This window comes from Gorilla gorilla, chromosome 12 (genome assembly GCF_029281585.2).
Source record: "Gorilla gorilla gorilla isolate KB3781 chromosome 12, NHGRI_mGorGor1-v2.1_pri, whole genome shotgun sequence".
Classification (NCBI taxonomy): Eukaryota; Metazoa; Chordata; class Mammalia; order Primates; family Hominidae; genus Gorilla; species Gorilla gorilla.
In genome coordinates, this window is record NC_073236.2 from 31,470,816 (window position 1) to 31,497,014 (window position 26,199).

Sequence of the window (26,199 nt, forward strand, 5' to 3'; positions counted from 1 at the left end):
GCGCGGGGGCGCCCAGGCCACTGGGCTCCGCGGAGCAAGCGAGAGGTCTGCGCGGAGTCTGAGCGGCGCGCGTCCCGTCCCAAGGCCGACGCCAGCACTCCGTCATGGCCCCTGCAGCGGCGTCGGGGGGCAGCACCCTGCCCAGTGGCTTCTCGGTCTTCACCACCTTGCCCGACTTGCTCTTCATCTTTGAGTTTGTGAGTGGCTCCAGGCCGGGGAAGGGACGGGGTGGGCTGAGCCGTGCGCTCTCTCGGGCGCCCAGCACAGCTGTCGGACGGGATCCGCTAGCTGCGCAGGTTCTGGGAGCATCGGGGCAGCAGGGGCAGGGCGGGGACTAAGCCAGGGAAGTCCCCTCCCACCTCCGGTCGTTTGTCCCCTTCTAGACCAACAGAATGAGGGGAACAGTCTACAGGACTATGGAGGAAAAACTGGGTTCCCAACTGGGGTCAGATGTAGGCAGCGGGCCAGGCGGGGACGGTTCTTGATTCGCTGGTCCCAAAGCTGCGCGCGGGGCCCACTTGACGCGCGCAGCGCTACCGAAGCTCCCGCCGCGCTTTGCGCGGTTGGGTAGAAGTGCGCAGCTTTTACAAGGGAGAAGGTTTCGTTAAAAAAGAAAAAAAAAATCAGCAAGAGAAACATTAGTATTACCAACCGAGATTTGGAGATGAGAGGGAGCTGAATCCGGTTTATTCTCTTCTGGTCTTTTAAAGTTTCTGGCGAGGGAACGTATTTGCGACCAATTCGATCTGGAAATGAGGCCATCGTTTGCTTGGCCGCAGTCCTTCTGCCCCGTGTGCGGGGTGGGGGTGGAGGAGATGGGGGGTGGAGGAGATGGGGGGGGTGGCGGCGAGAGCGATCCGCGCGCCTCGGCTGACCTTGGGCAGGTCCGGGGCCTCTGCACCTGCGGTCGGTCCCGCCTTGCACGCACGGTCTCTGCCTGAGGCTGCAGGAAAGCGCTTCCTACTGAGAACTCCTGATAAGCGCTCACGGTGTCGCGAAGCCGAAGTGACCTCCCTCAGCCTCAACTCCCCGGGGGCCGCTGGCCTTCACCTGGGAGGGGTGTGCCCTGTATGTTCTGTGGGTGCGGTCCGTCACCGCCTGAGGGACACCTTTTCCGGCACCCCACCCTCAGAAGTGTCAGCGTGGAGAGTTGGGCGGGAAAGAAAATGTCGGAGCCTGGCTGTTTAAAAATTGGACCCCAGGTTGTTATTGCCTGATTGGAGGGAGAGGGTGTGAATACCAAAGGGAGCAGGTCAGTTCATCCAAAGAGGGCTTGGGGGCAGAGGCTAAGGGGGCTGCGGCGGCCTGGGAGCAGGGCTATCATTGAACTTGGGGTGAAAGTCCAGTCTAACACAAACCCGGGTGGAACCGGTGATTTTAAATCCTAGGGATAGGCGGAATCAAAGCAGTTACATTTAGAAGAAACCCTGGACGCCAATGAACGCAGCCCCACCGTTTACAGAGAGCCAGCCCCCCGCTGGACTCCTTTTAGAAGTTCAGCATACAAGAAGGAGTGCCCCTGAGAGTAGGAACAGTCCAGTTAGACGGGGCGATCTGATCTGCGGGAAAGGTGACCGGAGGCTCCCACCCAACCCACCAATGCTGCAGAGATTACAGGGGGGTGGGAAACCTTGGAACCATCTACTACTGGCAGCTTGCTCTTCCAGCGTGGCTTTGTGGCCTGCTGGTAGTGGGGCTTCCAGAAGAAACAACTCCCCCTCGCCCAGAACGCTTCTCTCAGCTGACTTAGAAAGTCACTTCTCCACCTCACCCGTTCCCCACCTCCCTTCCTCACTTCCCAGGAGACCCGCAATGCATAGTCATCTCCAGGCATCTTCCACATACTCTAGATTAGGGGTGGGCTCGCAGGTGCCTGGGAGAGAAGAGGAGAAAGCTGACCCCAAGCCTCTCAGTTCTCCTCTGCATGGACTGTAAATATGAAGCTGTATATATTTGATGTGTGGAAGGAGTGGAGAATTAAAGGGCCTGAGAAGGCGCTGGCCATCCCGGGAGAGTTTTTGTTTTTGTTTTTGTTTTTGCTTTTGAGACGGAGTCTCGCTCTGTCGCCCAGGCTGGAGTGCAGTGGCGCGATCTTGGCTCACTGCAGGCTCCGCCTCCCGGGTTCACGCCATTCTCCTGCCTCAGCCTCCCAGCTACTCGAGAGGTTTTTTTTAATTATGGAATATTACAACTCAACAACAAAAAGACAACCCAATTAGAAAGTGGACAATGGACTTGAACAGAGGTTTCTACAAAGAAGATACACAAATGGCCAATATGTACATAAAAAGATGCTTAACATCATCAGGCATTAGGAAAACTAAATTGAAACCACAATGAGGCCAGGTGCAGTGGCTCACGCCTGTAATCCCAGCACTTTGGGAGGCTGAGGTGGGTGAATCACCTGAGGTCAGGAGTTCGAGACCAGACTGACCAACATGGTGAAACCCCATCTCTACTAAAAATACAAAAAAAAAAACCCGGCTTGGGATGGCTCATGCCTGTAGTCCCAGCTACTCAGCAGGCTGAGGCATGAGCATCCCTTGAACCTGGGAGGCAGAGGTTGCAGTAAGCCGAGATCATGCTGCTGCACTCCAGCCTGGGCAACAGAGTGAGACTCGGTCTCAAAAAAATAAATTAATAAGTAAATAAATTAAATAAATACATAGAAAGAAAGAAATCACAATGAGATACCACTTCACACCCATTAGGATGGCTACTATCCAAAAAATGGAAAACATCAAGTATTGGATGTGGAGAAATTGGAACCCTTGGTATGCCACTGGCGGGAATGTGAAATGGTTCAGCCACTGTGGAAAACAGTTTGGTGTTCCCTCAAAAAATTACCCTCTGACCCAGCAATTCCACTCCTGGGTATATAACCAAAGGATTCCAAGCAGGGACTTTAGTATTGACACATGCATGTTCATAGCAGCACTCTTCACAATCACACACAGCCCAGTGGCCATCAGCAATGAACTGAATAACAAAGTGCAACATATCCAAACGATGGATACTACCTGACCATAGAAAGGAATGAAGTACTGATACGTGCTACAAAGTTGATAAACTTTGAAAACTCTATGCTAAGCAAAAGACACAAGGCACAAAACGTCATATAGTGTATGATTCCGTTTATATAAAATACTGGAATAGATAAATCCATAGAGACAGAACACAAACCCTGGTGGTTTGCCAGGGACCGAGGGGAGCAATTGTTTAATTGCTATGTGGTTTCCTTTTGGGGGTAATGAAAATGCCTTGGAATTAGATTGAGTTGGTGGGTGCACAACACCATGAATGTGCTAAATGCCACTGAACTGTCAACTTAAAATGATTGGTTTGATGATATGTGAATTTCACCTCAAGTTTAAAAAACAAAAAATAGAAATATTTCAAATGCCATGGAAGAATATATACAATACTTTAACAGACACCTACATAATTATTGCCCAACTTTGTCAAATCTTAATATTTTGCCTTGTTTGCTTTTATGTATTAAGGAAACGAAGCTTTCAGATGGCATCTAAGCCTCCTAGACATCCTTCTGTTATCTTATTCTCTCTCTCCCTCCGTCCTCAGGGCCACCTGTAGGCTGAATGTGATGTTCACTTCCAAGCACAGTTTAGACTTTTACTGCACACATATGAACTACACATGGCATTGTTTTACATGTTTTCACACTTTATGAAAATGCCAGCATACAGTACGTATCCTTCTGCAACATGCTTTCCAGGCAACATTATGTTCTGAGATTTACACATGTTGACTTTGTTTATCCAGTGTTCTGTTAATAGACACTTTGGATAGTTCCAATTTGCTGCCTTTAGCTATTGCAGACAGCATTGCCAAGAACATTCTCATATTTGCCTCTGTAGGTACCTGTTGGAAATGTCTCCCAGAGACACTTGGAGGATGTGACTTGCTGGGTCACAGGGGATATGCACATTGTCATTTTCCCAGATGTTATCACATTGCCATCCAAAAGAGTAATTCCAATTTACACACCCCAGGAGCAGATTTACTGGGAAGCTGATGTTTAATTAAGTTCAAGACCCCTACTTACTCAAGCCCCTTCCAAGACTCTGCCTAATTTTGTATTCTCTTATAAAGATGGTCCTTCTGATTGTTTAAGCTTCAGGCTAAACCTGGACCTTCCCCGGCCCCCACCAGCAGCACATGAAAGTCGCCATTGTTCCTCATCACTTGGTAGCGTCAGACTTTATAATTTTCTGCTAGTCCAATGGGTGTGAAATGCTTGATTATTTTTTAAATCTATAGTCCACTGAGTTGTTGATGACTCATGGTTCAGATTCCCATGCCTGACCTCCCAACAGCCTGGGAGGCGCAGATGTCCAAGCCAATCAGGGTGGAGCGCCACTTCCATGGTGAGGGGACTGCCCACTGGAGCAAGTGAGGGTGGCAGCTCAGGGTGGCGCATAGCAACCTCTCCTTGGCCCAGCACCCCTATCCCAGACCTCCTGACCTCTGAAAGCTGCAGAGTCCTCACAGGAAGAGGAAGGCAGGCCCAACTAGGAAGTGAGACTGCCTTTCCAAATACCTCCAAAGCCACAGAGGCTGTGCCCCTATTGCAGGTGGCGTGGTCATCAGTGCAGCCCCATATAGGCCAAGGGTGAAATGGCCAATGCTCTCCCCTCCTCCAACAAAACCCAGGGCTTTGCTTCTCGTCTGCTCCCCTGCAAAAGTCCCACCCAGTGAGGAACTTTTCCTTTTGGAGCCACTCTCTGTCTCTGTCTCCTTCTCCATTCTAATCCAGGGACTTCCTTGACACTGGGCCACCATTCAGGGAATGAAAGGTTCACAGGGAAGGCTTTCTGTCTCAGCTGGGGCCCCCAGATGTGAGGTCTCCCACGGAGTGCCAGGAGAGACCCCCTACCCATTCAGGACTTGTGAAGGAAGTGCCTGAAGAGGGTTGTGAGATCATCTACTCAGCCCCCTCCTCCCCAGGCCACAAAGGAGGCAGGGTTGTGAGTGAGGGTGTGAGGAATGCCGCCCAGCCCTCCAGGGGCATGCCCTTCCTCCTCTGTGCCTCAGAAACATGAACAGAAGTGCGGTCACATCACGGGTTGGGGTTGGGGTGGGGAGACACCCGCAATCAGTTTGCAGTTTTGACAGTTACAGTGAACTGGACAGAGTAATGACTAAAACGACACCTTTTCTGTGACCCAAAGTGACTGGACTTTTATTAAGAGTGATCAGAGAGGTCTGGGGACTTGTGCTAGATTTCTACCTGGCTGGGGAATAGCCAGCCCGACAGAGCCAGGACTGGGCTATGGGCCGGCAAGGCAGTTTCGCATTAGGTGGTCCAAGCTGTGGCTGCATTGAGAAGGCGGCATGGGAACTCCTAGGAGACCAGAGACGTAGAATGACAGAAACCTCACTTTCAGAGCTGGCAGGGAACTGAGGCTCAGACAGGGAGCAACTTGCCTGGGTCACCGGGTCTCCAGGGTCCAGTGAGCACTTCTGGCAGTGAGCAGGTCATGCCCAGGCTTCTCCTTTCACCTAATCAGCCACACGAGATTTTGCTTGCACTAGAAGGCACACTGGGATTCTGAGTAGGCAGCCCTGCCCACCTGGCAGCCCTGGGCAAGGCTTGGGTCCCTTCTCTCCCCCAACAGGAATGAAGGGACAGCTCAGGACCACTGGGAAGCTCACACCTCCTCTGGGTCTCCTTGTCAAAAACACACCCTGCAGGTTCTGAGTCACGAGGTCCAGGGCAGGTTGAAGAACCCGCACTGCACTGCACACCCTCCACTGACTGGCTGAGACTTGGAGCGGACATCTCGGGGCCAGGCCACCCTCTTGATATTTTTATGGGGGATAGAGTAGTGGGAACAGTTCTCAGGGAGAGGCTGGGGCAAGCAGCCAGGTGCTCTGAGGTTCTCACAAGTCAGACCAGGGACCTCCTCTGTTCCTGGAGAAAGTTCCCTGCTGTGCTAGCTAGGAGCCTCTCCTACAGGCACCAGGGAGTGGGGCAGGCCCCGCTTGGCCAGCACAGGATGGTGGCTGAGTTGGCCTTCTCTGACTGTGTCCACTGGCTCCTGGCTCTGTCCCCTCTCTGTAGCTATTTAGAGAGGGCTACTGCCTGATCTGCCGTGTTTTCTCCTCTCTTCCTCTCTAAAGAGAGGAGAAGTGTTCTAGACAGAGATTTCACAGGGGTTTGGTGGAGAAGTGACTTTTCTGGTTTTTCAAGACCAGAGGCTGGCTTTGGTGAGGACTCAGTAACTTTGAGCTGCTCCCTGGAAACTGCTAAGTGTGATGATGGGGCTCATCTCCACAGGATTGTCAGACATGTGTCATCACACCTGAGCTGTATTTTAAAAGATTGCCTTTTAGCTTTTCATAAGTCACTCCCCCACCTCACAGGGATGGGGCAATGCCAGAACTGGTGCAAAGGCACCCTTTCTGTCCCAGTGCTTTCAGAAGTGAGTAGGAAGCCCCACGATGCTGCTGCCAGCAGCGCTCACACTCAGGTCGGCCAGGGACAAGGGCTGAATTTTGCACCTATACTCGCCACACCAGCAGGCGAGGGGCAGAGCATATTGTGCTGCCAGCACAGACTAGCTCTGCACAGCCTTAGCAGTGGCTTGGCTTTGTCCTCGGCCCAGACACATTCTCCAGAGAAGGGGCTGGGAGTAGGGACTGGACCACCTGGGATCTGCCTTGACATAGGACAGAGCCAGCCAGACTTGAACTAGAAGGGACTAGGGGCTGACTTAAGCCACTCCAGGGCTTCCTCCTGGCCCCTCCAGTCTCAGTGCCTGGACATGGTGCTTTGGACCAGCAGGCCTCAGGGACAGGTGCTGATAGGACACCCCAGAGGGTGTACCCTCCTGGTGTTGATGGATGTGAGGACAGTGGGGGACTGTGCCCCTTGTCCTTGAAGCAGGAACGTTCTGGGGTGTGTGGCCAGCTCCTTCTCACAGCTTTCAGATTGTTCCCAAGGGCATGGAGCATGGAGCAGGTCCCTCGTGGTCTCTCATCAATTTGGAAGGCTCCAAATTGCCTTTGACACCCTGGTGAAAGGTTTGATGCCCAGTGAGCTCCTAGCTGGGCATGAGCAGTGTAGCCATTTCCCTTCTTGGGGTCATGAATGTGCCACACTCTGATTCTCTGCAGCACTTCTCCCCAGGCTCTCTGCCACTGCTACCTCATTCATAGCTAGTGTTCTATGCCAGTATTGGGTGAATCATTTTAATGTACCCAGGCCCTGGGTCCTGAAAAACATATGTAGGAAATCAAAGGAAAGCCTGTCACCAGCCACAGCACCTCCGCAGTGGGAAGAGAAGGTGCAGGGTCGCACAGCCAGCCTCACTGACCTGCAGTTCCTGGCCAGAGCCTCCAGGCCCTGTGAGAATGCAGTGGGCTGGGAGGGGAGGGGCTGGAAGGGCAGGGGGAGGAGACGGAAAGTGAAGGTCCCAGAACCAACTTGGAGGGAGGCCCACCGGGGGCCCGGGAGGTGGGCACTCCAGGAATAGGGCCATGGGGAAGGACAGAAGATGACGTTCCCTGACCTGTCAGTGGAGTGGGGAGGGGTGGGGTCTGCATGGCAGCCCCTCCCTCCTCTTCAGACTGAACTACAGGCCTGCATCTGCCGAAGAGGGAGCGGGATCCTTTGGCATTTCATCTTGTGCTGTATGTGTCTTAAACACAAACCTTGCTATTGTTTTCCTCTGAAGGAACAGAGGATATTGAGACTCATTGTTTCAGTGGCGGGCCAGGGAGGGAGAAGCCGGCTGGGAGTGGCCTAAAGACTAAGTGGTTATTCGCCCTCCTCCATGTTAACGCGCCTATAATCCCAGCACTCTGGGAGGTCAAGGTGAGAGGATCACTTGAGGTCAGGAGTTTGAGATCAGCCTGGGCAACATAGCAAGACCCCATTTCTATAAAAAATGTAAACAATTAGCCAACCATGATGGCTTGCACCCATAGTCCCAGCTACTCAGGAGGCTGGGATGGGAGGATCACTTGAGCCTGGAGGTCAAGGCTGTAGTGAGCTGTGATCGCATCACTGCCCTCTAGTGTGGGTGACAGAGTGAGAACCTGTCATCAAAACAAAAATCTCATGGCCATTTCCAAAGCTGACCCTAGACACAGGAGGTAACTGTCACACCCATGGGGGCCTGGATCTGGGCCTCAGCCAGCTCATCAGAGGAGCACCCGGCAGCTGTGGGAACGTGGGCAGGTAACTGTGCCTCAGTTTCTGCATCAGTAAAATGGGGACATAGCAGCACCTGCCTCACGTAGCTACTGCCCCATAGCTATCAAGTGCTGTTATTATTAGTTGACTAATAATTTAAGCATCTGCTCTGAAACGAACTGGCTGACCTGTGCCGATGGCAGGGTCCGCAAGGCCGGCCCCCATCACCTTTGCCATAGGTGCCCTCTGTTCCATTCTCAGGCAGGTGCTGCATGAGGATTGGGATTGGGCCAGGCTGTGGAGGGCACACTTGACTTTTCCCTGGAGTCACCGAGTCCTGCACAGACACCATCTTCCTGGGGCCTTCCCAGTGGCTCTCCTCTCACCAAGAAGGAACAACTGAGGGCAGAGGTCAGTGTGTCCTTAGCTAAGAGCTTGATGGGGCAGCCAAGGGGTGGAGGACAGGGTGGCAGCCCCAGCCTGCCTTCTGCCCAGGGAGCAGGCTGCTTTCTAAGCCTCTCTGCATCACCCTGCCAGCCTGGTGCCAAGATGGGCAGGCAGAGCTTTGTGGATTCTGAGTGTGACACATAGCTACATCTGCCCGCAGGCGTAGGAACGAATTACCAGCGGGCTCAGATTAAAGCTTTCAAAAGCGATTTGTCATCAGTGTCAGCGTGTCGGCTGTATGCAAGGGCATCAGTTCAGGGAGGGGGCAGTCTCTGGCAAAAACCTGTGCCCTCACCTCCCCCAGCCTCCATCCTGGCCCCCAGCTGCTTGGCAGGAGGGCATAGTTGGATTGAGGAGCCTGGCAGGAAAGGAACCACCCAGCTTGTGGGTCTCAGGACTATTTCTAAAACCAGCCGCAGACCTCCTTCATCTCCATTTGTGGTCAGGTTGGGGGCAGCAGTGGGAATGCTTCTTTGTTGGAGGTGACCCTTTAGGCCCAAGCTAATCCATCCCCTCCACCGGGAAGCCCACCCTTCTAGCACCCTTTCCTGGCACTCAGAGCACATCCTGCAGACCTTTGCTTATTGTCTGTCTCGTGCCTACACCCTGAGTCTGCCCACATCCCTGGCACAGATCAAGAACTCTGAAACATTTGTTCTCAGCAAGCATCGGTAGGGAAGGGGCTCGGGTCTCCTCTCTCACCTACCTAACGTTGATGAATCATAAGATGAGTCCTTGACCTCAAAGGAGGACAGAGGGTGAAACTGACAAAGGCTGCCAGTCCCCAAGAGACTCTGGGAGTTCCAGCTCCCTTGGACCCTCCCAGACCCTGGGCGGGCAGCCTTCTCTCGCCTCTTGCAGGTGTACACCTGTTTTGTTGGTTTGTTCACATTACTAACCTACCTGGTGACTCCCATAAATCCCTTTTGTTTTTCTTGCATTTAAGCCACTCCTGTCTGGTCTAGCATTTCCACGGATTTTGCCTTTTACAGGTGGCTTACCCGGTATTTTCACAGAGCCTCTTGGTTTCTGTTTATCCTGCTGTGTAAGGCCAGCAGGTGTAGATGTGGTAGGCAGAATTTTCCATTCACATGAAGACATGCCTATCAGAAAGCCCCTAGATTTGTGGATCTGAGAGGAGTTTTCGTGCATTCAGGAACTAGTGACCATCCTCTAGCTCATGAGGGAGGTGGGTGTTAAGTCAGCAGTCACTTTGTCCTGCTGGCAGCGTGTGCTATGGGAGAGGCTTCCCTGGGGCTCAAGTGGGGTGAGATTGCAAGCCTGAACAGGGGGCTCTTCCCAGTCCAACTTGCCTTGTTAATATAAACTATGGCCCTCCACTCAGCTCTTAGATTTTTTTTTTTTTTTTTTTTTGAGACAGAGTCTTGCTCTGTCGCCCAGGCTGGAGTGCAGTGGCATGATCTCGGCTCACTGCAACCTCTGCCTCCTGGGCTCACGCCATTCTCCTGCCTCAGCCTCCCGAGTAGCTGGGACTACAGGTGCCCACCACCACACCCGGCTAATTTTTTGTATTTTTAGTAGAGACGGGGTTTCACTGTGTTAGCCAGGATGGTCTCAATCTCCTGACCTCGTGATCCACTCGCCTTAGCCTCCCCAAGTGCTGGGATTACATGAGTGAGCCACCGTGCCCGGCAACAGCTCTTCGATCTTTTAATCCCAAATCTCTATCCCCTTCTTCACAAACTGTTCCAAATCCCCTGAGTCCTGCTCTTGCCTTCAGATTAGATAAGGAACACTGTCTAAGGCTAGCTGGGGGTGATGATGGCATGAGGGGTCCCTCTGGGAGGAAGAAGCCTGCTGATGAAGAGGCCAGGAGGGGAGAGTGACTGGTGTATGTAAACTAAGTCGGGTCCCAGCCCCGCTCCCAGGGTTCTCTTTGGTGGCAGTCCCAGGGGTCAGACTCCCAATAATCTGTCTTTTCAGTTGATGCAGGGAGAGGGTCACCACCCAGAGAATCTCGGACCCCTCCCCCGATCTCTCCTCATGGGCTCAGGTGGGGATCTTGTGCCAGCTACCGGGCTCTGTACCTGTCCTGTGTGACGTTCGGTATCTGGTCACCATTGCTCAGACACAGACACTTTCACCACAGCCTGAATCCACCCTTGGTGGACCCAGAGCTGCTCCAGTGGGGACTGTGGCAAGACTGCATGAGAGAGGAGAGGAAGGGAGAGGTGGGCTCCGTTCATTAAAGTGTGTCTTTGAATGAGATCCATTTCCCTGGGTGTGCCTGCCTTAGTGTTGACCATGCCACTGTCAGCATCTGTTAAATGCGTGAGTGAATGAATGAATGAATGACCAAGTGAGTGAGTCAGTGAGTGAGTAAGAGAGTGAGTGACTGAGTGACTAACTGAGTGACTGAGTGAGTGAGTGACTGAGTGAGTGACTGAATGGGTGAGTGAGTGAGTGAGTGACTGAGTGAGTGACCAAGTGAGTGAGTGAGTGGCGGAGTGAGTGACCGAGTGAGTGACTGACTGAGTGAGTGAGTGACTGAATGAGTGACTGAGTGACTGAGTGGGTGAGTGAGTGACTTAGTGACTGAGTGAGTGACTGAATGGGTGAGTGAGTGAGTGAGTGAGTGACTGAGTGACTGAGTGAGTAACTGAGTGGGTGAGTGAGTGACTGAGTGAGTGACTGAGTGACTGAGTAGGTGAGTGACTGAGTGAGTGACTGAGTGACTGAGTGACCGAGTGAGTGAGTGACTGAGTGAGTGAATGAGTGACTGAGTTACTGAGTGAGTGAATAAGTGACTGAGTGGGTGAGTGAGTGACTGACTGGGTGAGTGACTGAGTGACCGAGTGACTGAGTTACCGAGTGAGTGAATGAGTGACTGAGTGGGTGAGTGAGTGACTGAGTGAGTGAGTGACTGACTGAGTGAATGAGTGAGTGAGTGACTGGGTGAGTGACTGAGTGGGTGAGTGAATGAGTGAGTGAGTGGCTGAGTGAGTGAGTGGGTGAGTGAGTGACTGAGTGAGTGAGTGACTGAGTGAGTGAGTGACTGAGTGGGTGAGTGAGTGACTGAGTGAGTGACTGAGTGACTGAGTGACTGAGTGGGTGAGTGAGTGACTGAGTGACTGAGTGAGTGACTGAGAGACTGAGTGACTGAGTGAGTGGGTGAGTGAGTGACTTCGTGAGTGAGTGACTGAGTGAGTGAGTGACTGAGTGACTGAGTGGGTGAGTGAGTGACTGAGTGAATGAGTGAGTGACTGAGTGAGTGAGTGAGTGAGTGACTGAGTGGGTGAGTGAGTGAGTGAGTGAGTGAGGGACTGAGTGAGTGACTGAGTGAGTGACTGAGTGAGTGAGTGACTGAGTGAGTGGGTGAGTGAGCGAGTGAGTGACTGAGTGAGCGAGGGAAGCTTCCCTCTGGCTTGCTGGGACTGAGTTCCTTCGTACCAGGAGGTAGGTAGGGCTAACACAAATAAAGAAGCCAAGCGGTGTTACTCCTTGCCTCTCAGAACTGGAACAGAGTCCCCTATCCTCCCTCTCAGATGCATTTTCTTAGGGGAAGAGCAGCAGGACTTTGCGGAAGCCTTCAGCATTTAGGGGTCTTGGGTCTTCCCCTGACCTCCTGCTCTGTGCATATTCATTCTCCTACCACCTGGTGCTCGGTGCCCTCTTAACTTCATCCGGGCATCAAAGCCTGTTGTGCCATTTACTTGCTCTACAGTAGCTCATCCTTAACCCAGCTCTACCTACCTACACACACACACACACACACACGTGCACTCACATGCACACACATGCATGCACGTGCACACACATATACACAGGCATACACAGGCACATGCACACACAGGCACATGCACACATACATATACATATGCATATGCGGCACCATACACATACATACACATGCACAGACATACACACATACATACATGAATACACACCTGCACACAAACACATACACATGCATACAGAGAAGTACACACATGTGCATACATACACATACTTATAGGCACATGCATGCACATATACACAAGCGTACATGTACACACACACACATACACATACATACGCACAGAAAAATGCTTCCTACCCTCTATCTCACTCCTAGAATGATTAGCTTTAAATCAATCAACCCATAGAGCTGGGCAAAGCCTGCTGAGCCTCTCCTGAACCACACAGTTGTTTTTCTGGTCAGATGACCTATGCAAAATGTCCTCCTGGCATTGAAATAACCCTTGGCTGCTAAGACGACTCAGTGAGTGAATAGATTGCCAGAAACATGAGTGGGGGTGCTCCTCCTGGTGGCCTTGGGAGAGCACAGAAGGGCTGGGAGCTTCCCACAGTCCTCCCAGCAGATGGGGATGAGTCCACATGCCTCCCTCGTCCGGCGGGGACATCTCTTCTTTTCCTTTCTGGGGAGATGATTTTTGCCACTTGACCTAAGTGGCAGGGGAGCTCAACAATGGTGCACAGCCTCTGTTCTGTGGCTGGTTTCCTTTATGTCTCAAGAATTCAAGGCACAAACTGTTGTTCACATATGCCTTTAAAGGCACACACCACGTGCTCGGTGCTGTTGGGAATTCTGATGCTGGGCTCTGGGGACCACACCACCAGGTGTGTAGATGGAAAGCCTTGCCTGGGAAGACCTCTTTGGTTCACGTCTTGATGTGTCCTTGGAAGAATTTCCGCTTGTGGAGGCCCTAACAGAGTGAAATGGAGCCCCAGAAAAATATCCAGAGAATTTGAGCAAGCCCTCTGCATTGCCTCTGTTACCCAGCCCTGCAGCGGAAACACTGGGGACTGTGGATGAAGAGTTCTTTCAGCCACAGGGAATGGAAACTCCAGACGAATCTCAAGAATGTGCCAGAGAATGCGTCTTCCCGTCCTTGATGACCAGGCCCGTTGTTGGAAGGAAGGCCGGCTCATATCTTAGTGCCCTTTGTGCTTCCTTGTGCGGGTCAGGCACATTTTTCTCAACTTTTGGTTTCTGGAGACCATAGGTTTTCTCTTTTTGATTCTTTTGAGGTTGTTTTAAAATTCTGGCTCTTTTTGGACAAGTTTTGGAGTAGATGATTGTGTGTATTGAGATCATATTCAGACGGCTGGGATTTTTCACGTAGTTACAGAAGAGGCTGCTTCATCTAATGACAGTTGTGACAGCAAGCGCTTAGTGGCAGCCGGGTGCTGGCCCCCTGCAGATATAACCTGAGTCACAACTACTGTTATCACTACTTTTCAGATGAGGGGACAGAGAGATTCAATAACTTGCCCAGGGACAGCAGGTCACCCAGCTAGTGACACAGCTCACTTCAGACTCATCAACCCTGGCTCCAAAGTGCACACCCTTAACCACCTCTTAAGCACCCTGGCTGCTTCCCATGATTAATTTGGAAAGAAAACATGAGAAGCTTCTCCGAGTTCACACAAGAGCTCCCAGGAAGACAATTCCTGACAGATTTTTTTTTCACAAACATCATTTCATTGGGTAGACCATGGATGTGAACTCTGGAAACTTTTTGTCCAGTTTTGTACATTACCCCATGTTCTTAGAGAAGCTCAACTCTGCTAACCCCCCGACAACTGGACAGAATTAAAGATGGGTGGTTTCCAGCTCTGTCATACCAGGGTTGGGAGGGGCCTCCAAACGCTCATGCACCCTCTCAGTCCCCATCCTCAGACAGTGAGGCTGCATCTCAGAGTTCAGAGGAAACCCAAGGACGAGCTAGTCTCATGTTCCAGGCAAGAAAGGGTTCCAAGCTCGAGGAGAGGAGAGGAGGGGAAAGGAGAGGAAACGCTAGGGCGACATTTTGCACTGAGAGGCCGGGCAGGACCTGGAGGGGGGGCAGTCGGCTGGCATCGCTGGAAGGCAGGCAGGGCCTTGAGACAGGAGCCGTTTCCTCTTCTGTCTTACAGGAGTTACAGAGCATCGCCCATGGCCTTATGTTACGGCAACACATCACAAGGCCTTGGCCAAGAGTCTGGGGCATCTGCCCCATCACTCTGCTTCTTTCATGGGATTCAGACTCTGGGCATGAGTCCTGGGCTTTGGTGGTTTTTTTCTAAAGGTGCCCCAGGTGACTTAATGTATAGTCAGGGCTGAGGAGGATAGAGTGTTTGCTGAGGCCCCACTCCCATCTTCTAACTCAAGGCCCTGGGACTCAGAGCACTCAACCCTTATCCCTCTGCAGCCACCCAACTGGAGACCTTTGAGATCACCTGGCCAGCTGTCCCATCTCTATTTTGATGGACAGTAACAGGGTGCAGCTGTGGGGTCGGAGGAAGTCTGGCCTGTTGGCAGAAACAAAGGGGACACAGCACCGTGCCTCCAGGATGCCAATAATGTTTTCAAAATAATTGCCTCTTTGCACTGCCACCTGGAGGCTGGGAGCCACATGGAGTCTCCTCGATGAAAGGAAATGCTTGAACCCTCACATACTCCCTTGCTCTGGACAAATATTTGGCCAGCGGGGTCCTGAGGCCAGGCTGGAACAGATTGCTCTGTGCCCAGGAGTGCCTTATCTCCCTGGTGTGGGTGCCCTTCTTACTCTGTTTGCTCTCTGTACATTTAGTAGGTGGAGCAGGGCAGGAACCAGATTTGACTTATGGTTTACAACAAATAGCTTTGCACACAGCGGGGCTGGAGGCTCACCCTCCCTGCAGCCCCACCTTCTGCTACTCCTTGACCCATGCCCGGCTGCCCAGCCTTCAGCCTCCAAAGCCCTCACAGCTGCTTCAGCATCCTCTGAGCTTGGCACGTGCCCTTTCTGCCCTCTGGAGAGCCCCTCCCAGTCCTTTGGCCTGGTTAACCAGTTAGGTCCACCTCTCTCTCCAAGGCTCGACTGACCCTATGCACCTGTCCAGGCTGCTCTGCCCACTTGGGGCTGGTTGTCCACCTGCATCTTAAGTGGCTGCTTATGCATCTGTTTTCACTGAGCTGTCAGCCTCCTGCATGAACGACAACTTATTCCCAGGTGTTGGTAGTGCTGGGCTCAGTGCCAGAAGCTTCATACTCACATCTGTAGTTTTAGCCAGTTCACACCAGCCCCCAGTGTGGGGAGACTACTGTGAGTTGCCATTTGCAGAGAGGAAGCTGAGGCCAAGAGGCAGAATCACTTGCTGCAGCATCCCGCAGTGACTTCGGAGGACAGCTCCTCTGAGAACGGGAGTCCCCTGCCAAGTGGAGCGAGCCAGCAGGGCGCCTCTGCATTAGAATTCTCCCAGAGAAGACCGCAGCAAAGTCCTGTGCTCCAAAGGCAAGGGGCGTGACTCAGCTGAGGCAACAGCTGTTTCTGTTCCACAGACACCTAGCTGGGAATGAAATCTCTCCTGACTCGGCTGTGCCTTTCCCGTATCCTCCTCTTCTTCTCAGGGTTGCTCTTCACCCTCCTCCGCCCCGTCCCCCAGATGGCCCCTGTGACCCTGGGCTCTGCGGTCCTCCCTGGGCATCTCCTGGGCAGTGCTGAGCGGAAGGCCTACCGCCCCACTGCCCATCTCCTGGGAGCAAACCCCTGGCTTTCATGATGTCATCTGTGCTGAGACATCTGTGACTACCTTCACCTTCATATGTTTCTGGGACAGGCAATGACTGGTGTAAGAGCGTCCCTAGGAACGCGGTTCCTCAGAGGCTTCTGAGTTGGAGGCTCCAGGGACATGAGACACACTCACCCAGGGCCCCCTGAATGGTGGGGTCCAAAAGGGGCACTGTGCAGCTGCAACGGTAGAGATATTCTGTGTAAGTCCCCTTGAGAGAGAATTTCTCACCTGAAGACATTACACTAAATGAAAGAAGTGAGCCACAAAAGTCCATATGTTGAATGATTCCATTCATATGAAAGTTCAAAATATGGAAATTTGTAGAGATAGAAAGTAGATTCCTGGTTGCTTGGAACGGGGGCAGGGAAGCCACGGCTCATGGGATTTCTTTCCAAGGTGATGACAATGTTCCAAGATTGACTGTGGTGATGGACGCGCATATCTGCGAATATTCTGAAAACCAGGGAATCATACCCTTTCAATGGGGGAATTGCATGGGCTGTGAATTATGGCTCATAAAGCTGTTTAAGAAAAGAAAAAGATAATGTCTCCCCACCATCTCACTAGGAAACATACTGCTATAAATATACCACGCGAAGGAAAAACGTCGGCCTCATTTTTTAAAGGCCCCACTTGCAAGGTGATGCCCCCAGAGGCTGGGTGGGGTCCTGAGATCTGTCAGGGTACAGGAGCTGGGGTTAAGCCCATAGTGGGCTTTGTTCTATGGACAACTGTGGACAAGGTTCCCACTATAGACTGCAGGAACCTGCGAGCCAGTGTGGGGAGCATGGAATTTCCCAGGGAGCTGGAACATAGTCTTCATCAGGTTGGTAAAAGCACACACTGGAACAGGGCAGAGTCTGGCCTGACCTCAAGGCCCTCCGCGCAGCTGCCGGAAGCTCAGAGCCCAGGCTGTGGCTGCAGCCAGCAAGGTGCACACAGGAGGCTGTGACCAGCTCTCCACGCACTGACTTCCCCTCACTTTTCCTGCCCTTGATTCCTCACACCAGTCACATCTTAAGCCACGTGGGAAGAATGGAGTGGAGTGAGATGACTCTGCAGACAGGAGCTGAGGACTACCTTCTCAGATTTGCCATTTCCAGCTGCCATCTGTGCATTAATTTACCTTGTATGTATTTTACAGTTAATTTTCCCCAAAATAATGACATTGCAACCATAAGCATAGAAACAATGTCACTATCTGGTTTACCTTTGCCTATCCACGCTATTAGAGAACTCCAGACACCTGGCTCCACCCTGAGCCCTTCTTGCCTTCATCAGAAAAACCAAAGAGAGTAAAGGAGGAGGAAAATTGTTTCCTCACTGTGAAATTCAGTGTTCCTCGATAGCATGTGTATTGGTCACCCGTAAGCGCCTCTGGCCCACGGGGTCCCACTGGGATTCCATAACGGAGTCTCTTCCCAACCATGTGCAACCCAAGCTGCTCCTTTGGGGTTTGGTTCATAAGTGGCTCTAGTTCAGCCACACCCAGGTACCAGGAGACCAAAGGCCCGTTAGCTGACTTGGACACCGATGCATGGCTGGATGGGTCTTCTCCTGGTCCCCACCAGTGAGGCAGCGGTGAGCAAGGCAGACCTCAAGCCCACCACCACCTGGTCAGGGAAAGTGCCATGTTATCCCTAACCCAATATACCTGTGTTTGTGCTGAGTGCTACAGAGAAGACGTGCAGGACTCCCTGAGACTGTGTGAATGAGGAAGCAACTTAAATTGGTCCTCCTGGGAGGGTCACGTAGCCACCAGGCAAAAGGCACTTAGGAGAGGGGTTCCCAGGCCAGGGCCTCCCTCTTCCCACTGGATGTGCCCGCTGGATACTCCTATTTCTCCATGCCACCCTCGCATGCCTCCTGAATCCAAGCCCTGCCTGTACCAATGCGCTCCTGTCCCTCCGTCAGTGCCCGTTATGGAAAAGGCCACATAATCTGTTGGATCTTAAACTCAACTGTGGATGAAATCTACACACACATCTTATTCCATGGTGGTCTGGGCATTTTTATTTAATTGATTTTGCTCCCATTTTTGTAAGATGCACAGTGCATCCCACTGGCCCTGCCATGTGCCTTCAGGCAACCTGAGATCCATCAGCAGAGGACGCTTTCTGGTCAGAGATGCCCACATCTGATTCCTTAGGGACAACTTGGTTTTAATAAATCCAACGTCTTCATTGCACTGATTTTTCTACCCAAATGCAATTCTCTCCTGATTGCTTCTCAGTCAAGCAGCTCAGAGAACACCTGTGAAGACAGCGGTATCTCTCCCCCAGCAGGTGGGCAGCAGGTGCAGGGAGGTGGGGGGGTCAAGGTGCTATGTGAATTCAAACCACAGGGGACATAGGCCTGGGAGGGCAGCCCCATCCTCAGCCCCCCAGACACTTCTGTAGTGCCTTGGAGACTTTTGGCTGCAAAGGAATCTCCACGTAGGCCTGGAGTGCTTCGAGCCCAGTCCTCATCCAAGTGGGGAACATGTGGATGAGGCTGAGCTGATTCTTACTGGGTGGGGGTGGCGCTGGGGGAGATGAGGAGAAGGGAAAGAGAAGTGCAGAAAGTCCCCGCTGGGGTTTGTACACGCCTGTCCACAGTGAGGAACGGAGTTTGTACGTACCCATCCGCGGTGGGGAGCAGGTTTGTATGTGTCCATCCACGGCGAGGAGCGGGGCTGGGCTACTGAGGGGTGCTACTGGCCCCTATGTCTGCTCCTCTTTGACTGTATGGGGCTCACTGACCCTGGCGACATCAACTGGGGTGTATTCTGGATAACCACGGGACTGTACTTCCCTCATGCCCATCCTCAGCCATCCAAAGAGACAAGGCTGTCCTTGGTTACTCCATTCCAACTCCAAATCTGATCATCAGAACACTTCCTGGACTTGGGAATATTAAGAGTTGAATCCAGAAAAAGAAATAATGAGCAAGAGAAAGAAAGAGAGAGAAAGAGAAAGGGAGAGAGAGAGAGAGAAAAGAGAGAGAGAGAGAAAGAGAGAAAGAGAAAGAAAGAAAGAAAGAAAAAGAAAGAAAGAAAGAAAGAAAAAGAAAGAAAGAAAGAGAAAAAGAAGGAAGGAAGGAAGGAGAGGGAGGGAGGGAAGAAGAAATGAAGGAAAGAGAGAGAGAGAAAGAAAGGAAGGGCAGGGCAGGGGACTACTGACAGTGTAGTTAATTTGTTTTGCCAAATAAAGACCAAAAAGATCTGCTGGTCACTATCATTGCATAAAGGAAAGGATATTTTAATAACAAAGCAAGTAGGAGGGCTAGAATATCAGAAGAAATAGCAGCCCTTCTCATGACAATACCAAATGGCATAAATCCTTTCTCGGAATGATGAATTACTTAACTTCCACCTACCTCAGTTTCCTCATCTGGCAAACGGGTCAGCATTGCTCAGAGGGTTACTGTGAGAATCACTGAGTTATTATTTGTAAAGTGCTTAGGATAGTGCCTGGAATGTAGGTCTGATATAAGTGTTTGTTAAATAAAAAAATTAAACCCATATTTAAAAAGTTACTCAGGCCAGGTGCAGTGGCTCATGCCTGTAATCCCAACCCTTTGGGAGGCTGAGGAGGGCAGATCACCTGAGGTCAGGAGTTCAAGACCAGCCTGGCCAACATGGTGAAACCCCGTCTCTACCAAAAATAGAAAAATTAGCTGGGCATGGTGGCATGCACCTGTAATCCCAGCTACTCAGGAAGCTGAGGCATGAGAATCACTTGAACCCAGGAGGCAGAGGTTGCAGTGAGCCACACGCCACTGTACTCATGCCTGGGTGACAGAGCAAGACTCTGTCTCAAGAAAAAAAAAGTTTTAAGTTAATCAGGGCAAGCGTGCTGGGGATTGGGATTGAGATCCAGCACAGGGCCCTGGGGGGACTAAAGATGCATTTTTGCAGAGGAAAATGTCTGCCCTGTTCTCTTTGCCTGCTTCCTGTGTTTTTGCACCCCAGTCACCCCATATGACCGCTGGTCGGGGGCCCTTCCTGGGCTGGGGCTCTCCTCTAGGCCAAAACTCACCCCTCCTCCTCCTCCCCCGCAGATCTTCGGGGGCCTGGTGTGGATCCTGGTGGCCTCCTCCCTGGTGCCCTGGCCCCTGGTCCAGGGCTGGGTGATGTTCGTGTCTGTGTTCTGCTTTGTGGCCACCACCACCTTGATCATCCTGTACATAATTGGAGCCCACGGTGGAGAGACTTCCTGGGTCACCTTGGTGAGTCCAGCCCACGGTGGCTGCTGGTTGTGGGGGGGCGCAGGAAGTACTGGCCCCTGGCCCGGTAGGGTGGGCTTTTCCAGTGCCAGGTGAGACTTCTCCGTAGATATCACCCCACCATGTTCCAAGGCTGAGCCTGCCCAGGGCTCCCGGCAGCAGAATCAGGAGAGGCAGGGGCAGAGGCAAGGTTACCGCTGCCAACCCTCACTGGACCTGTTCTGTGTTCTCCTGCATGACTGCCTTTCCATGGATAACCAGCTGCCCAGCCCCCACACCACCTGTACCCGCCAGGTGCCTGCCTGCCCCTCCCATCACCCGCAAGGGCTGTTTTCACCTCAAGGCAGCCGGGCCCCAGAGGCTGACCAAGGTGTTGGGCTCCAGAAACTGGCCCTGGCTCTGAGGGTCAGGCCATGCTTACTGTCCAGCTCCTCAGCCACTGCCTTCCAAGCAGGGCTGCCAGAGAGCACTGGGAAACAGAAGCGGCCTTTGGTCATTATTCTGTATAAATTCTGCTTTGAGGCCTGTGAAAAGGTAACTTTTACATGTAGGACACTTGCCTGTTACCTGCTGTAGGGGTGGTGGGGCCATTTGGCCAAGGCTGTCACTCTCAAAATCTCTGCTACTTAGACTTTTGAAATCACTTCCAAATCACAACTACACAAAACCCTGTTTTAGTACCTTTTTGCTTTCATTTATTACTTTATTTTGAGTTGGGGGTCTCATTCTGTCACCCAGGCTGGAGTGCAGTGGCGCAATCTCATCTCATTGCAGCCTCAACCTCCCAGGCTCAAGTGATCGTCCTGCCACAGCCTCCTGAGTAGCTGGGACTACAGGCATGTGCCACCACACCCAGCTAAGATGTATTGTTTTGTGTAGAAATGGGGATCTAACTATGTTTCCCAGGCTGGTCTCAAGTCCTGGCCTCAAGAGATCCTCCTGCACCAATCTCCCAAAGCTCTAGGATTACAGTCATGAGCCACCACGCCCAGTCCTTTTTTGCTTTTAAATATACCAGGAGCCAAAAATAAGCAATGAAACAAAACAAAACAAAACAAAACAAAACAAAACAAAACAAAAGAAACAGCATGGTCCTCCCTCACCCTGCACTGGTCAGTGAGGCCACACCCAACCTGGACTGTGGCCATGCACGACACTTCTCAGATCCAGGACCAGCTTTTCCCTGGGACACCCCAAGCTGCTGGCCCCTCCTCCAGCTCTCCCTTGACCCTTCCTCAGGGGAGACCAGTGTCCCATCCCCAGCAAAGTGCTCACTCTGGCCCCACAGCAGTGAAGTGAGACTCAGCACAGCAGGGCAGGCATGGGACCTCCGTGACAAGGTTGGGAGGGGTGGTATTCAAAGGAAGTGGGGGGAGAGGCAAGGGGCGGGGGTGGAGGGGACCTCAGCTCTGCATCTGGGCCCCGTCTCTCTCTCCCCATCCCTCTGACACCCCGTCTGCCCCACAGGACGCAGCCTACCACTGCACCGCTGCCCTCTTTTACCTCAGCGCCTCGGTCCTGGAGGCCCTGGCCACCATCACGATGCAAGACGGCTTCACCTACAGGCACTACCATGAAAACATTGCTGCCGTGGTGAGTCCAGGCACCTGGGGCTGTGTCCACAGCGGGCAGCTCCGTGGCTGGCAGGGTGTGTGTGGAGGCTGCCTAGGCCCTTGGTCTGTTTTCAGCTCACTAACTTTTGAGTGAGGTCAAACCTTGCCTTCATGCCTGGAGCAGGAAAGCCCCCGAGAAGGGCAGTGTCATGTCGTGCCCAAGACTCCGCTTAGTCGTCCGGCCAGGGCTCCATGCCCCAGGCCTGCGTGGGCTTTGCAGAGGGCAGATGTGTGAGGGGATGCGGCTGCCCAGCGCCCTGTCCGAGTGCTCCCTGAACAATCTTATTTAACATCCATGGCAACCCTACAACCCAGGATTATGACACCCATCTCACAGATGGAGAAGTGGGGCCAGAGAGTGTGAGTGACTGGCCCAAGATCACCAGTCATTGTGGGACCCGGCATCAATGCTGGAGGCCCAGTCTCCACACTCTCAGCACCAGTTTGGGGCTGTGAGTCTGACCTCATGGGTCTCCTGACTCTCCCCAAGTGGCCGTCCATTGAAGCATCCAGCCAGGGGTGGGGACGCTGAAGCCAGGTGGATTTTCTTCTTAATGGACTGGATCAGAATGACAGGGTAACAGAATATATTGTTACATCACGTGTTTTTCAGAGCTGTGCATGTGTGCCCTTGCACCAGTCTACGATACAAAACATGCTTCTGACCATGGGTATTGTTAAAAAGTAAGAAGTTTCAGAAAGAGCACTCTTCAGATCTCTAGAACTTGACCTATGAATTACGCAAATCCCAAGGTAGAATGTGGTGACAGATCCTGAGATACCAGCTCTAGTAGCCAAAGCTGTGTCATCCCCTCTTTTTGGAAAGTGTAGGGCAGAGGCTGAGAGAAGACCCACAGATAGGCATTAGAAATGGGGTTGGTGAAGTGCCTCTTCCCACTCCCAGAAGGAGGGCCCCAGGGGAAAATCCCTCAAAGCCTCATTTTCTGGTCCCTTTGCACAGTCCCCTCCCCTGGGGAAACCACACACTGCCCTCAAGCTCCCAGCCTACAACCGCTCCCCTAAAAAGGGCCCCCTCAGGATCCTGGCATCCCCCCAGGGGTCCCGCAGTGTGGAAACATCTCCCTTGTTGGCCCATCTCCCAACATGGCTGGTTTCCAAGCAGCAGCACAGCCAGGGGGCATCTTGACTGATCTTCCTTCCTGGGGAGGCTGGTGACCCACCCTCCATCTTCTTCACACAATTTCATCTCATCTCCCTCTCCCAAGACTGCCTCATACCTCCCCCATCCCAGCCAAGCCTTCTCTTTTAACAAACATCAACAAAGTGTCTGACAATAATTTCCATTAAATTGTTGTGAACAAAGGTTGCGAAATGTAGATGGGATGTGGTTAGTGGGTCAGCACTTGATGGAAAAACCCAGCTAGGGGAATGAACACCCCTTCTCGCTGGGCAGGTCTCTAGTTGAGAACCACTAGGCTCTACTGCCTTCTGACTTTTCTCTTTTACCTTTTATCAAAGGCAGCACACAGCCAGAGAGGTGTGCAGTTACAAGCCCACAGCTTGATGGATTTCATACAGCGAACTCCCTGTGTGGATGGTGTCTGGACTAAGAATTAGGGCCAGTTACCAGCGCACAGTTTGATGAATTCTCATAGAGCAAACTCCCCAGTGTAGTTGGCATCTGGACTAAGAATTAGGGCCTGATAAACAACTCCCAGAAATCCCCTCAAGTCCTGTCCCCATCACTGTGCACCCCCACCACCACCCAATTCTGATTTCTAGCACCATGTTCAGTTTTGCCTGCCTTTGAACTTCATATAAGTGGAATTATACAGTGGGTACTCATGTGTGGCTTCTTTCTCTCACCCTTGTGTTTGTGAGATTCACCCAAGTGGCTGGGTGTAGATGTGGGTTGTTTGTTCTCATTACTGTATAGTATTCCCTTGTAGGAATAGACCAACATCTATTTATCCATCCCATGACTGACCATGTTCCCGTTTTTTTTTAGTTGAGTTGGATAGACACGAATATGTTCACGCAGACAGGGGCGTTAGAATTGAGAACCAGAGTGTTCTCAGCTGGCAGATGCGCCCAGATAAAACCACCAAGGGGAAATCTGCACGGTGTTCGATGTAAAGTCACACCTTTCAACTCACAGTATCAACTGCATCCGTCCGTGAGAAAGAAGTTCGTTACTCAGGATTCAATCCCAGACCCACCCAACCACAGCATGCCCAGTCCAGGGGATACTCGGGTACAGGGAGGCACCTCACACCCTCTCTCACACAGCCTGGTTTTGAAAGCAGTCAGCCTGCCTCACATCCACTGTGTGGCTACTAATTAGGGTCTGTTCCAAGCTGAGCTCCTCCCTCTCTCCTTTGTGGGTGGCGGAGCTGCTTTGCCAAAGGGACCCCAGGGATGGGTGGAAGTCGCCTGGGGTGAGATGGAAATTTCTGGAGAAATCTGGAGGTTTCTAGATTATACAGTTGTGGGCAGTGATGGCTGCAGTTTAGGGAGAGGGCTTTCTGAAGCCAAAATTTGCCCATTCGTGCCCAGCTCTACGTGTTCCCAGTGGGCCATTTCTTGACCCCACTTGGAAAATGAGTCTCCACTGCTCTTCCTGCTGGGGACTTCCAAGGTGTTTCTGCCAAAGGCTTTCATTGGTCTGGAATGCCCACCTTTTATGGAGGGCTGCCCACTGGTGTCTGACTGCTTCTCCCCAGATACGTTCTCTTAAATGTGTTATTCAATAATTCAGCTTACTCACGGCCTCCGGGCAATGAGGGAAAGGGCTTGGCCAGGTGTAGGGGCAGGAGAGCAGGCACCCTGAGGGCTGGGGTTGATGAGCATTTTCAGGAGTCACAGAGGCGTATCCGCCCTAAATGGACGTCGTGCCTGAGCTGGAAACTCTTGACCCCCAACCAAGGTCACAAAACCAGGTGCAGAGATTGGACTTGGCAGCAGGCAGGCCTTCAGGGAGTAGGGTGATGGGAGCAGACAGTGCCCAGGAGGACACAGCAAGTCCCCAGCAAGCAGGGCCATCGCTCCAAGGGCCACAGTGGCTGACTGGATGGTCCCAACAGTAAGGCCCCTCCTTTAGACAAAAGCTCAAAATCCCTCCTCCCCTTCTCTGTCCCTCACTTCCTATGAAGTCTGGCTCTCTCAGCCACACCTGTGATATTAAGAACCCTAAAACAAAATAATGATAGGGCGAGAATGTCCAGGCAGCATGGAGACTTTCACCAGGGCCAGCAAACCCAGGTATTTACAATCTCTCAACCGAGCTACCAGGACCACAGCTGGAGGGCGCTGGTCTCACTGGTGTTGGGGGAGGAAGTTGTCCCTGGAGAGTTACCTGACTGAGATGCTTTCATTGGAGGGGCCTTTGAGGACTCCATCTCAAGTCAGCTGAAACCTCAAGCTGAGACGAATGTGATGCTGGGTGATAGTGGAGAGTCTTACCTTGCACACCAGGTCCAGGAGACTGTTAGGTCACATGGAGCTCTGTACTGAGAGGATTTGGTGCACACCTGGGCTCAGCAGGGAGGGCATCCATGTGAGGGTGAGAAGCAATGACAGCCCAAGCTCTCTGGGTCTGGCCCCCCCCCCCACGCCATGTGGGGCTGGATGCAGTGCAGACGCTGTGCCTTGCCCTCCCTACACAAACCCATTAACGGCCATTTCTCTTGGTTCCAGGTGTTCTCCTACATAGCCACTCTGCTCTACGTGGTCCATGCAGTGTTCTCTTTAATCAGATGGAAGTCTTCATAAAGCCGCAGTAGAACTTGAGCTGAAAACCCAGATGGTGTTAACTGGCTGCCCCACTTTCTGGCATAACTTTTTAGAAAACAGAAATGCCCTTGATGGTGGAAAAAAGAAAACAACCACCCCCCCACCGCCCAAAAAAAAAAAAAGCCCTGCCCTGTTGCTTGTGGGTGCTGTGTTTACTCTCCCGTGTGCCTTCGTGTCCGGGTTGGGAGCTTGCTGTGTCTAACCTCCAACTGCTGTGCTGTCTGCTAGGGTCACCTCCTGTTTGTGAAAGGGGACCTTCTTGTTTGGGGGTGGGAAGTGGGGACCGTGACCTGAGAAGGAAACAAAGATCCTCTGCTGACCCCTGGAGCAGCTCTCGAGAACTACCTGTTGGTATTGTCCACAAGCTCTCCCGAGCGCCCCATCTTGTGCCATGTTTTAAGTCTTCATGGATGTTCTGCATGTCATGGGGACTAAAACTCACCCGACAGATCTTTCCAGAGGTCCATGGTGGAAGATGATAACCCTGTGAAATACTTTATAAAATGTCTTTATGTTCAA

General features: G+C 52.2%; 1 protein-coding gene across 1 annotated transcript; it reads left to right on the plus strand.

Annotated features, from left to right (window-relative positions):
- MAL (mal, T cell differentiation protein (MAL blood group)) lies at nt 1–26,199 on the plus strand. The gene is made up of 4 exons (XM_004031389.5): nt 1–197; nt 20,150–20,317; nt 21,782–21,907; nt 25,585–26,199. Exons 1-4 carry the CDS (start codon nt 105–107, stop codon nt 25,657–25,659), a joined length of 462 nt encoding a protein of 153 aa, XP_004031437.1. The 5' UTR covers nt 1–104; the 3' UTR covers nt 25,660–26,199.

What these genes read in the sequence shown, in the direction of transcription:
- MAL (XM_004031389.5), top strand. Translation starts at nt 105, where the DNA reads ATGGCCCCTGCAGCGGCGTCGGGGGGCAGCACCCTGCCCAGTGGCTTC. An exon ending in TGCTCTTCATCTTTGAGTTT is followed by an intron (nt 198 to 20,149) that starts GTGAGTGGCTCC and finishes CCTCCCCCGCAG; the next exon opens with ATCTTCGGGGGCCTGGTGTG. An exon ending in ATGAAAACATTGCTGCCGTG is followed by an intron (nt 21,908 to 25,584) that starts GTGAGTCCAGGC and finishes TCTTGGTTCCAG; the next exon opens with GTGTTCTCCTACATAGCCAC.